The sequence below is a fragment of the Pezoporus flaviventris genome, unplaced genomic scaffold (genome assembly GCF_033815535.1).
Source record: "Pezoporus flaviventris isolate CSIRO_AGI_PZ_B2104156 unplaced genomic scaffold, CSIRO_AGI_Pfla_v1 ptg000003l, whole genome shotgun sequence".
NCBI lineage: Eukaryota > Metazoa > Chordata > Aves > Psittaciformes > Psittacidae > Pezoporus > Pezoporus flaviventris.
This window is the reverse complement of record NW_026892551.1, coordinates 8,800,343-8,813,754: the sequence shown is the minus strand read 5'-3', so window position 1 is coordinate 8,813,754 and position 13,412 is coordinate 8,800,343. Positions and strand designations below refer to the sequence as shown.

General features: G+C 35.3%; 1 protein-coding gene across 1 annotated transcript in view; it reads right to left on the bottom strand.

Moving 5' to 3' along the window:
- MYCBP2 (MYC binding protein 2) overlaps window positions 1-13,412 on the bottom strand; it is a 182,462-nt gene that overhangs the window by 121,396 nt on the left and 47,654 nt on the right. The window contains exons 9-17 of the mRNA XM_061445258.1: window positions 13,078-13,151; window positions 11,819-11,957; window positions 10,940-11,016; window positions 9,276-9,480; window positions 7,183-7,347; window positions 6,328-6,486; window positions 5,372-5,576; window positions 4,548-4,693; window positions 2,364-2,465 (exon numbers count right to left, since the gene is read on the bottom strand). Of these exons, the coding sequence (XP_061301242.1) occupies window positions 2,364-2,465; window positions 4,548-4,693; window positions 5,372-5,576; window positions 6,328-6,486; window positions 7,183-7,347; window positions 9,276-9,480; window positions 10,940-11,016; window positions 11,819-11,957; window positions 13,078-13,151 (1,272 nt within the window). The remainder of the gene's footprint in view (window positions 1-2,363; window positions 2,466-4,547; window positions 4,694-5,371; window positions 5,577-6,327; window positions 6,487-7,182; window positions 7,348-9,275; window positions 9,481-10,939; window positions 11,017-11,818; window positions 11,958-13,077; window positions 13,152-13,412) is intronic.

Sequence of the window (13,412 nt, the reverse complement as noted above, 5' to 3'; positions counted from 1 at the left end):
TTTGTGTTAAATAAAGGTCACCAATTGTAACTAAAGAATGATCAGCAACATTCAGTGATGGATCCTACTCCTGACTATCAAAAACTACACAGTTTGTTTCTCAGTGATCAAGAGTAAAAGAACAAGCCATACATGAACACGCTATAACCCAGACATCATAACCCTGACAAACAAAACACTGTGTACCCTCAAAATGCTAATCTGGCCTTGAACTGTGTAAGCAATGTTTGCAGAGAAGTGAAAGGCTGAAACACTTCTTTGGATTTCTAAACAGCTATTTCATTCTGTTAAGTTACCTATGCACAAATACTAGTTTTTAGGGAAAGCAAAGTTATACTAATGTTAAAAAGAATATGCAGATTGCCTTTTTTTTTTTTTCTTTTTTCAGGGTGCAAAACCTTTTTTGCATAGCAAAATGAAAACCTAGTAATTATTTAAATATTCTTGGTCTCTCTCAGGAAGAGAGCAGCACTGTAAGAGCCCTCAAGAATGGTGTTATCTTTACAGCCACTCATGGAAAACTGCAGCACTTGGATGGAGAAGCAACAGAAGTCCATTTTTTCACCTGATTATGTAAATCAAGATTAATTATCAAATCAAATTTTCACACCTGATTATGTAAATCAAGATCTCTAAGTGTTTGTGAAAAACTATCCCCAGCTTTATCACTTAAGTCATTCTGAAGCAAAACAGAAGAATAATCTCCACCCCTTCCCCCTAGACATACCCCACTACCTCCAGTAGCCATATAGGTATGACATTTCAATGTTCTTTTGCTACAGAATGGATGTGTGCAACAAGCTCGCTAGCAATATCTGTTTAGCTATAGTCCCTACATACCTATCAAGCCAACAATAACAACACATTCCTGATATTGATTCCCTGAGACTCTGTTAGAAAGAGAACTTTGCGTGTGTGTGCGTGTGTGCGTGCGTGTGTGTGTGTCTACATGTGAGGGGCTCGGTGGAGGGAGACGAGTTATTTGCTTCCAAAAGACAGATGGTACACAAAATAGGTAAGTTGCTCTGGTTTTACTTCTAACCACAGAAATGGAAGCAAAATGAGATGTTTCTCTGCTGCTTTTTTTTTTTCCCCAACTGAAATTTGCCTCTTAGCTCTACCATCATTACCTTCTTGGGCTGAACAGCAGCAGCTTCAATAATGTCCAGACATTCAGTGAGGATTTAAGAAAAAAAATGACTGCTAGCTGTACCTAATATTTGCCAGCAGTATGCAATGCAGCTCCAACATGACCCAGACAAAGGAAGAAAAGGCGGCTTCCTCTCTTCACCTCACAGCTAAAATTAACCACAAAGATTGAAGGAAAAAAGCCCTCCAAACATCCTTTTCCGTATGCACAGGACACAATAATCTTTATCTCTCCTGTTGCTCCTTGTTTGTGACAAGACCAGTAACTTCTTACATGCAAGTGAAATAAAGTCAGTTTGCCTCACAAGGTTCACTGCCATCCTGTATAGAAGCCAGGTTTGATTACAATGTGCATTTTGTATCTATGTAATTCCTAAAAGAAGAATCAAAATGGTATTTTACTAACACAGCAGGAACTCGAAAAGCATAACATTCCAATAAAGTTGCTCCTCTTCTCAACACACACCAATCTTACCAACCACATCCTCATGCTTCACTAAAATACTATGATTTGTACCAGTCTAAATCACTCAGCTTTATTTACTAGACTAAGACACCGAGGTATTTTAAAGAGAGTGCTGAAAACCTGTTAAGGAATGTAACAGCAACATATTTCTTGTGGAAAATCAACAACAATTCCCGAGCCAGATAATACACAAGGTAAAAAAATGTTGAAACTATGCAGTGTTTTCTTGTTTGGTTTTAACTCAGTGTGTCTTTTTTTTTATGCTATTCAAAGAGCGAAAAGTTCATTTCATAAAACAAGAAATTCTGCTTACTATTATACAAAAGAAAATAATTTAGAACAGTAATCAAATAATGTGTATTATAGGTAACTAGCACTGGACAGGCTTGCAGTCATTTAAATTCTTTGTATAAAAAGGCATATAAACACTTCAGTTGAAAATATGCTTTAGCATCTACATTTTAGAAGACTATTACTCAGCTGGGAAACAAAAAAAAAAATTACTATATGAAACTGATACAAAAATGCTATTCTTTACCATTAAAATTCTGATTCTTATGAGTAGACAAGCAAATTTTTCACAATTTTCCAAAAGCATGCTAAATAAACTAGCTATTTAGATTTCGATTTCTGGTTGGTTACTGTATTGGCTCACCAGAGCAAAACTAATCAACTGCCATTCTTAGCAAACAGACTAAGAAGTTTGCTTGAACTATTCAAACCTCTCATCAGTAAGAAAGCCACTTACCTCTTCCTTCTTCCAACCTATGTCTCCTATTTACACGTTGCCGCTTTTCTTCTTGCCGTAACTGAAGGTGCTCTTCAATATTAACTCCAGGAACAGGGACAGCTACGTAGATTAACAAAATAAAATATGTAAACCTATTTCTAACAACTGTTATGACAGTAATAAACGCTAGAAGAAGTGAGAGTAAATGAAAACCAAAGCCTACTTATTTCCTACTCTTCACATGGCGCTGACAGTATTTAGAAATAAAGGAGTTGAGTAAATCTGAAAAAGAGTTTTAGGCCTCATCTCCAAATTGCCTGGTTTTCATGAAACTGCCCCAATTCCAACAACAATTAACAGTACTTAGTATTTTTTTATATATTTATATATAAATATTTTTATATATTTATATATTTTTATATATTTATATTTAGTTATGAGTTGTCACAGTTGTCTAAATTTTCAAAAAAGTTTCAGAAAGGAGAATTATTAAAACAAACAAACTTTGTTATATTTTAAAAACATTTTAAATAGATCAGGTATTTTTTGGTTTTAGAATGCTATACAACTATATGCTTTGTGCTTACTAAAAAGTATGCAATTACTTCAATGCACATGTATGTCAGTCTATAATCAGACAAACTAGCCAGCTAATAGGAATTTGAAGCAAACTGAGAAATCACATTTTTAAAACAGAAAACACAATTTGAATGAACACAACAATAAAGCTACTAGTAAAAGAAAAACCTTTTTTCCAACATTTTTTCAGCAAGTTGCAACTTCCTAAAAAAATATACCTTGTTCCAATATCAAACAAAAACTCCATCTGGAAGCACTGCTTTTTTTCTCCAGACAAACGTGGTCAATGCCCTCACCTCAAACTATGCCCAGCCCAACACAGGATCAGAGCTGTTGTCAATCCCATTAAGAGAGGAGTTAGCAAAGCAGGGGTTACCATAAAAACAGAACTCCTCTCTGGTCATGCATGAGAACAGAGCTGTGAAGCAGAGCTGGTATTGCCACAATCACCATCAGGATAAATCTACTTCTATGATAGTCATACACAACCAAATCATATTTAGAAATACTTGTATGGAAGTATCAGGACTGCACGCTGAGGTTATTTGGGGTCCTGAGTGTTAACTTACCAAGAGAAACACTTCCAGTTTCCATTTAACTTTGGCTTTATTTCTGAGGGAAAAAACCCATGAAAAATCCCACACTAAGTATTAGAATCTAATTTTCTGTTCCCTCACAACACCCATGATAAATTTGTGGTATAAATACTTTAAGCCACATATCTGACTGTTTTATAGTCCTTTTCTATACCAGATACTATATCCATAAATCCATGCAGGATTAAGGGCTCTACGTAAATCTAAACATTACCAAAAAAAACAGAAGGAGGAAAGTCTGATCTTCAATTGCCCAGTACCAAAAATACAGTATTAAAAATGCTGCGATGATAGATCTTACATGAAAAGATACCAAACTGTAGTTTCAAATAATCATACCAAGTGGTATCTTTTCCTCTAAGATGGGTATTTTGGGGGAAATAAGCTGGGGTGGGAGGTGTTTTGGGTTCTTTTTTTTAAAGCAATTTTCACATTCCTGGCAGGTTTTTCACTCTGAAAATTTCTAAGACCAAAAAAGAAAGCATCTGCAAAAACAATATTCCTAATCTTTTATGTGACTTCAAAAAAAACCCTGATAAAAGGATTATAGTAAAATTTTCAGGCTACCAAAGCAGGACAAGAACAACTTCATAGTATCAGCATTAGTATCATAACCACACAGATCAAAATGGCACACGTCTACAGGGAAGGGCAAGTTTAAAATATTTCACTTACCAGTATGATGCCACTTTGCTATATCACCAATATATCTCTTTGGTAAGAAATATTTCATCTATTTCAACACTTTTATACTAACACTGTCCTGTAATTCTAAAATTTCAGTAATTTTACTGGAAAGAAAGAACTGGATTATTTAAGATAGCTTTACATACAAAAGAATCAAAATACTAACTGAAGAGAACAAGCCTATTTCTAAACTAATGCGTTATTCCAAATCATGTTTCAGAAGTCAGCAGTGGGATTGAGTCTATTAAAGAGTATAAACATATGTAATGGGGGGGGGGGGGGGAGGAAGTGTAGTAAGAAAGAAAATTAAAAGTAATCTTGCTAATTTTGTATCACTTACCCAGCAAGAGATCTAAAGGTATCATCTCTTTTACAGCATCAAGGATTCCTCGTTGCCTTGCTTCCTGGCCATCCAGTTCTCTAGCACACGCCTTGCAGCAGCCACATACAGCACAGCCCGACTCACCTGAGCCACAGCCACAGATTCTGCAGCAAAGAGAGTTGCTTCATAACTATCTTTTATTTTCATGCATTACTGATGCCTTGGTAACTAAAACATACATTATTAGTTTGTTCTACTGTGGATATGTCATTTTCCCAAGATAAACAGAAAGCATAGCAGTTTAAAATCTAGTTGCTGTTGGATGGTGCCAGGGCGCACACACTGACCATACATATCTGAACTGACTTCTCAGCATTATCTTTTCTCCATTCAATTAAACATAAACCACATGAAAACATAAGAAAAAAATGAGTCTATGCAATGCTGAAGAAATAGTAATGGCAATATGTAAAGCAGTGGCCCTTTACGCAGCTCAACCCTGAGGTGACAGATAAAAGCAACTAGAAAAGCAAGATAAAAAAGCTTCCATCATAGGATTAAGAAGGTTATACCAAAGCCAGCAGCTCTGTCACGAGAAAGATTATACTGGTGCTCATATTCAATAGCTCCTAATAAAGGCCTACAGGCTAAAGAAATGTAAAGAAATGTGTTTAAATCACCTACAACCATCAAGATAGTTAGAAAAATTTTAGCCTACTTCTGATTTTAAAAGCGCAGCTTCTTTTTATATATGATTTCACCTCAGACTGAAGCTTAAGAATACATCAACTCAGTTTACAACCCACATACTATAGCAAGTGTATTTCCATATGTTTCCTTACCCTCCAGGTACTCTGTCAGGACGCCCACTACTAACACAGCTAGCTCCATAGCCTGTGCAATCTCCACATACAGTGCACACCATACACTGCTCCAGCTTCCATTTATGCATGCCCGGAGGACACATCATGGACTTCTCATCTTTTTCATCCAGCTCCTCTTCTAGATCTTCATCCATTGCTGTTGCCATGTTCTCAACTCCAAAACCTAATTAAGATATTGAAACAAGAAACAGCTGGTTTTGTGTGGCCAACATTAGCTACTGAGGAAGCTATGACAAACACTCACAGACCAGGTTTTAAAAGAAATGGCAAAGCATGCCTGATTTGCACCCTCTGCCAGCACAATGACACTTTTAAAACCTCTCTGAGCATGGGCATGGTATATAGCTAGGTTTTACAACTAAGAGGGAAATGAAGCATTTATATTAGGTATGCAAGTAACAGGTCATTTACTTGTCATATGTAAAATACTCCAATCAGGCAAAGGTGAATCAGTATGATTTTTTATACCTATACTTAGGAGTAATGGGAAAGTTCAGTCGTGTAGAGAAAGATGTAGACTTGCATTTATGCCTGTTTAGGCAAAAAAAGCCTCAAGACTAAATGCTGTTTGCAGGTAGAAATTTTTTTCTTACTAGGAAAACAGCACATAGCTAGACAAGAAGTGATGAGTTTGGTTTAATTCTTTTTTCTTTTTTTTTTTAACATAAAAGCTTTTTCACACACTAAAGAAGAGTAACTGAACTTTGTTTTTTAAATGTAACTAAGTTTCTTAGTATGTGCAGAACACTAAATAGCCAGCAGTTGAAGTGAAAGCATCCATACCTGTTGTTTTTTTTTTTAAGCATGCAAGCATGCTTCATATACTTAAGCTTTAGTATTGGAATTATAATAAAATGCTTGGTTTCACTTGTAACCTTTTCCAGCAAACAGAAGTGAAAATCTAGGTCTCTTACCTTTTCCTCCCTGGCTCATGGAGCCTGTGTCTCGTCCACACTGCCCTTTATTATTTACACCAAATGTCCAAACTTCACCGTTCTTCATTAACACACAGGTGTGAGCTTTGCCCATGGCTACTTGAGTCACAAAATGGCCTTTCAAATCTGTTACTAAACCTGTAAGACATTGAACAGTTGAGTGATAAACTGCATTTTCTACGTAAGAAACAAAATTCACTGACTATAACAAAATTGCTGGTGGATGCTATAAATTTTTAGATCAATGTGAACGAAGAAAACCAGCAAATACAAAAAAACAAGTGCTAGAATAAAAAGTAAAAGGAGAATTAGGCCTGGACCATTTGTCCTGCAAAGGAAGGAAAGCCAAAGCAAACACTGCTGCAAATCACTTGTTCTGAAAAAACAATTCTTAACTTGTCATAATGCCATTGAAATTTATTTCTTTAATATTTCATTTAAATTGAAATGTACTGGATCACCTGTGAAGTCAAAACAGTCTGTCTTGTGAGCAATGTATAAGGCTTGGTTTCCTACAGCCTTTATTCATAACATCTCATTCCTGTGACATTTCCCTGTGTGGCCTTTTAGTGTCAGATTAATACAACAAATTATCTTTTTTTATCTTTTCTTCTTAGTGGAAGCATTCATTCAGGCATTTGTCACCAGCGCTGTTATATATTTTAACAGAATCTAATGAAACTCTTTCCATCCTTCTGTCATACTTGGCTGAATCAGCAGAAATGAGAAAATTCTATTAGGAGAGCAAGAAACACACAAAATTCCACAGGCTAAAACATTCCAGACTTAATTATCGTAGTCGAGAAATCACTTAAAAAACAAGTATTAACTTACTTGTGCTATCAGAGTAAATGGCATCTTTTCCAAACATGTAGAGTTCTCCATCTTTTGAAATTACAGAACTGCTGCCATTATTGCACGCTGTAGATATGACAATCTTTCCTTCCATTTTAATAATTTTTTTAGGCTTGTACGGTTTTGACTGCCGTCTGCTTTTAGCTTTAAATAAATAGATAAATTACAAGTCATTCTACAAAAAAAAAAAACCAAACAAAAAAACAAACCCAAAACCAAAAAATCCCAAACTTTCAAAACCACAGTAACTTTTTCTCTTTTTTCTGATTTTTTAATTAGGAGTTAGTTTTTGGATTGCCACTGACCAAAAAGAAAAAAAAAAACCACCAAATTCCATCTATATGATCTCCTGGTCTAATTTTTATTGAATTATACTGGTTTCTCCCAAAAAATTTTATGGCAAATGAAGTCATCATTAGATAGGTAACTTTCAGGAATGACTCTTGAAGGTTACCTTTTTATATACATGTACACACACACACACATATACTGAAGTAACTTTGTGAACTTCACAAAGCAGAGCGTATTAAAAAAGTCCTCACTGCCAACTGAGGAGAATATATATGGCAATATACGTACAATAAATCCACAAAGAAATGTGACACGAGTTCTTTTTTTTTTTTTTAAGAACATACTAAATCCTCTATTTATTAAAACCCTGATTCAAAAACTTTCAGTCACAACATATTCCGACAAGAGGAAAAAAAAAGGAGGAAAAAGTACTAAATCCCCCCCAACTCACCCCAATATTATTGTTTGAAATCTGGCCTCAAATGAAACAGTGACAACATAGCTGAAGACTGGATAAAACCACTCACTGCTGCGATTACTGTCTGCTAATTTTCATGCAAGTGAGAGAACCGCCAACTACTTTCACTTGATGACAAGTACCAACTTTCTACAAAGAACACACACACACCCTGTCTCCCAACACAAATTTAAAAGAAATTGGGGAAAAAAAAATAAAACTTGTGCATTGTCACTTCTTAATTTGGCTCAGAGTGGATAAGAGAATTGGGTAAGTCAGAAGAGAGCTGCGCTTTCAAAAGAACTCAGACCTTGATCAGTTTCTCAGATGGACTTTTCAGTAAGAAGATCTAGTAAAGTACTAAATCTTCTCACCTAAATTTTGTTAGTTCAAACAAAAGCAGTGATAGCAATTTACTTCAAAGTGTTAAAGTTCTGTTTCATCTTGTAGATTAATTAAATACGCAACAAAAATAATCAGTCCAATTGTGTTTTGGCTAACTTCCCAATAATGCCTCAAAGAAATCAGGAAATTTGTGCCTGTAAGTATATTTTCTGCAATCTTTTTCTTTCAATCTCTTAAATTTCCTTTACATCTACCGGAGAAAGTAGCATGATTTTGTCCCACATAGTTTTAAGTAGATTTGCATTTAAGAAGACTCAACAAAGTTACTATAGCACATACCAAGTTTGTTATCCAAATACTTTTACACACATGTGTAAAAGTACTACTAGTACTACTATTAACTTCCTTCCCCCTGAATACATTCAAGAATCCACTCCATATGTATCACTGTACTTTAGTCACATTACATTGGAAACCCTGCACATTCCTGCGGAATACATTAATGTAGTTAATCAAATTGATTGTCTTCTCTAATGTCTGAAAAGTTCTGCTTGAAGACAGAAGACCATGCTTCTACAGTTTCTAATCAATGCACTTGTCCATTATGGAGAGGCACTACCTGGCAAAACACCCATTTCCAAAGTTCTCTAAAAGAACTGTGAAGAGGCAAAAGTCTGGCTCTTCAGTACTTCAAAGTCCCAGGCAGACAGCATGGCCTCTTGACCACACGACTGCCTTTTCTCAGGAGAACTCTAAAATAGCATTCCCATCACACAATCCAAAGTGTAGTAAAAGCAAGATCAGCAACTCTTGCTGGGCAACGTGGTCGCACTGGTAGTCAGGACCTGGGGCTCACACAAAATTCAAACCCAGTGGCATGCTTACCTGTTCTTGGAAAACGTTAAACCCTTTATTTTCCAAATTAAAAGTTGGTTAATAGGCTTTTATCAACCATTAGTCAAGCGAGCATAATACGTACTTGATTCACCATCCTCTCCTTTACTAGCAGAACCTGTGAAGAATATGCTCCCATCTTCAGCAACAAGTAAGGCATGTGAGCCATCATGTCCAACAGAGAACTGAATAATCTTTGGAGATTTTGTGATTGGGAGTTCCACCCATTTTCCAGCTGAAGGACCACCTTGTTTGATACCAAGGCTTTGATATTTACCAGTATAATATATCTAGAAGAAAACAGTTTATCATTTTCAGTTACACCACAGCACTTAAAACTTGCATAATTTTTCAAGTTGCACTGTTTTTAAATCTTCTCATTTCAGTACCTCTACCCTAAACCCGTGCATTTCATCTTAATGGGGGAAACATTCTGATTAGATTCTGCTTGTTTTAAAATGTGCTTTCTACTGTGCCACAGTTAGTTTTCATATATAATTGTCTGGCTAGACAAATTAAACCCAAAAGAAAGAGCTGCTCAGAAGAAACTACGTAGAGAAAACTAAGCATTTAGAAGACTTCAGAAAAATGTCTGGTTTGCGGAAAACCAAAATGGTACTATAATAATAAAAAAACAAAAATTAAATACCAAATTGCTACAACTTTGAATATGCTTCAACACATTCTTAAAACTTATTTTCAGTAAATTCACAGTGGCCACAGAGTACATAACACAGAATAAAATATTCCACATCAACAAACAAAACTACAAATATGGACTAAAATGTTTCCTCTACAACCATGATTCTCAATAGTTCTATAAAATGGGTGTGTTAACCTACGTGGGCACTTAAAGCCATTTTCATTGTTTTATAAAGTGTATTTCATACCTAGACACAGAACTTTACATATCAAAACTAGGAATTTGCTTATTTTATATTGAAGACGCATTTGTGCCATTAAATGCCATTTCATGCCATTAAATTTTATTAAGAAAAAATGGTTACGTTTATTTACGAACATTTTCAGCACTTGCACTGTTTTGAAAGCAGCAGAGCAAGGCCTTTATTTCAATAAAAACGCCACAATTATGAACACAGGAAAACAAAGAACTCTGATTATACAAGCTAAATAACATTAGTTTCCCAAACCAAAATAGAAACACAGTAAATCATGTAAAAAGTCATAGTGACAGAAAGCAAAATTATTTTTACATTTCAATGAATATTCAAATGCCTCTGAAATACAGTCTCCACTGAGCAGAACCAACATATGAAACCGTTCCAAAGAGGTTTAAAGGAATGAATTGAAAAACTTTGCATAGGGAAATTCAATAATTCTCCGAGGTATCAGAAAAATCAGGCTGTGATTTAAACAAGTTACAGGGATTAGACTTATGCAAAGTAATGAGGTAAAAAATTCCCAAATGTACATCATTTGTAGACAAAAGGTAATTCTGCCCTTCAAATCTAAAACAAAGCCTCATACTGTCTCTAAGTGAGATCGGCTACAGCAATTCCTATAAACCCAAGCCACAGATTTCTCAATGTTTCCAACACCATCTGTTTATGCTTTCAAATAACCATTTGTCTTTTTCCCTTTAACATGGGCTCCAAAAATGTTTTTAAATACAGTCATATAAATTCATTCTAACATACTAAAAAGGCAAGAAAGGAACTGGGGAAAATTAAAAAGCATTTAGAAATACATTGATGTAATTTGTTCTTTACTAAGGAACATTTTCAGTACCTTTCCACTAGCAGTTTTCATTAGAGCAAACTCTCTTCCAGCACCAAGGACAGCTGATTCCTCATCAAACCCTGTACCTGTGCAAGTAAGATTGCGTTAACTGAACAGTTTAGACAGGCACTTTCACAGACCAGTTTACAGACCTAAATCTGGCAGGGAGAACGTCTCATAATGAAGGTTCTAAGAAAGTCACAAGTGAAACAAAGTTGTGCTGCCACAAGGCGGTTTACCGGGATAGACCTGACAGAGCTGTTCAAAGAGGAAAAGCATTAGCATAAGAGAAACTAGTCAGACAAAAGCTCCATGTAGCCAAAGATGCATCTGTTCTGATAGCGCCAAGAACAGACAGCTAACAGAGAAAAAAAAAAAGCAAACAAAAAAACCCAAAGCAAAAACCAACTGATATTTCTCCAAATTAACTTCACAGACACCAAGAATTTTGCAAGTGAAATTCTGATGCAAAGAATTTATTTCCACATATTTAGTATTTTTCAGTGCATTTCTTTTCCATTAATACAGCCAGCAGTACTTTGAACTTTTGTTAACTTTGACACACAGCAAAGAGCTCTGTAGCTTAAATACATGGTATAGGAGTGCTACTATGAAGTCCACGCTTCAAATAATATTGTATTTATTACAGAACTAGAAGAAAACACTGTAAAACCATGGATAGTGCTACAGACAAAAAGGTGGTTCAGACTGAGCATATAGATTACCATGAGTCAAGTAAGTGCTTTCAAAACCCTCGTACTTCCCCGTGTTTATAACTGAGCTACACCTTCTTGCACATAATAAACCCAAACAAAGGCAAGGACAGTGTTTCAGTTTTATTATTTGAATTACTGGGCTTTTTATTAACCCTCAAAGAAGCGGACTTACTGATAATGTGCAGGTCTTTCTCCAGATCAAATAAGGAGATGCCACATGCATGTAAGCATTTTCTAGCAAGCTTAAGCTGCAGTTCTTGTTGCAGTACTGGCTCAGTACTTGTTGCAAATATTCGCACTACAAAGCCATCCTGCAATAAATAAATAAATATTTTTTTTTAAATCTACTTTATGCTGTGGAATAAATGTATTAATTTACTTTTCATGGCCTAAGTACATCCATATAATACTATTTCAGACTAAGTTATTAGGGGACATATTGATAAAGTAACATTTATTATAGAGGTGAAAAGAAGAAAATGCCAAACAGGATGAGCTAACAGACCTTAAATATATTATATATACTGGCTTCTACAAAAATACTATGAACACTATGAAAATAGTACATTGCTATAGAAATAATTAACTTTGAATTTTAATACAGAAATCTTGCTTTTGCAACTATTTACATCTGTCTTTCAAGCCCTCTAATCCTCCCAGTTCAGAACCCCAAATTCTGGCCACGTTAAAAACCCCACAACTGTTCTATTAGCATGAAAATGGATTGATCCTGGTTTCCTTACAGATGCATGTCTGGCATCCCTTGAAAACCCTGCCTCACACCATACCTCTTTTACAGCTTTCTCTTAAAAACAAGGACCTGTCCAGAACTAAGAACATAATAACTGTCTGCTGAAGAAAACAGAACAGCTAAAACTGGTTTTGCCCCTACTAGAAACATTTAGTTAGTTTTACAGCTTTGGCCAATAGGCAATTTTTGTATTAAACAAAACAAAACAAATCTATTTGAACATAGAATCTTTCATACCTCTTGTATTAAATCTGGCTGAAATTCCCCAACAGGTACCAAAGCAATTATAGGGAATTAAATTAGAAAAAAAGAAAAATAATAATTAAGCTCTAAGAAGCTTATCCCATAGAGACCCTGAACAATAACATGTTAAGAAAACATTATTCCACATAAGATTATTTTCCTCAGGAAGAGCAACATTTTTTTTCCTGAAAACTTACCTGAAAAATAGACAAATACCTGAAAAATCTATCAAAAATCAAAATGTCTGGATAGATACCAAACTACTGCTCCTTTATGCACAAATGCGGCAGTTTCTCACTAGCTATCTAGCTAGTTATCTCTAGCTACATGGATTTCAGTGTTAGTGAAGAAGAAGCCAAACAGGAAGCTGTAAGTATTGTAAAATAAAACAATTCAGTTCAGAGAAAAGTGGTTTACCCAATACATGTAAGACTTACATCTCTAGATGCTGCTATTTGATTAATATATTCTCCATCAGTGAAAAGGATATTCTGCCCTTCAGTATGACAATCTGTAAGAGAAAGATGTAGACTGCAGTTTGTATCAGCATACATACAGACACTGTTCTCTGCTTCCAATTTATTCTCATTACGGTGAGACTATGAGAGTTCTCGTTTGTCTAAAGAGAGATCTTACCATTCTGATAACATGTTATTTTATGCTAGGATCTCCTATCAAAAGCATAATCCTCCTTTGTCCCCATAAAACTTATTAAAGCACTCTCCACTGCATAAAAGTTAAGAACTTACCGTACAATTTCACTGCAAAAGCA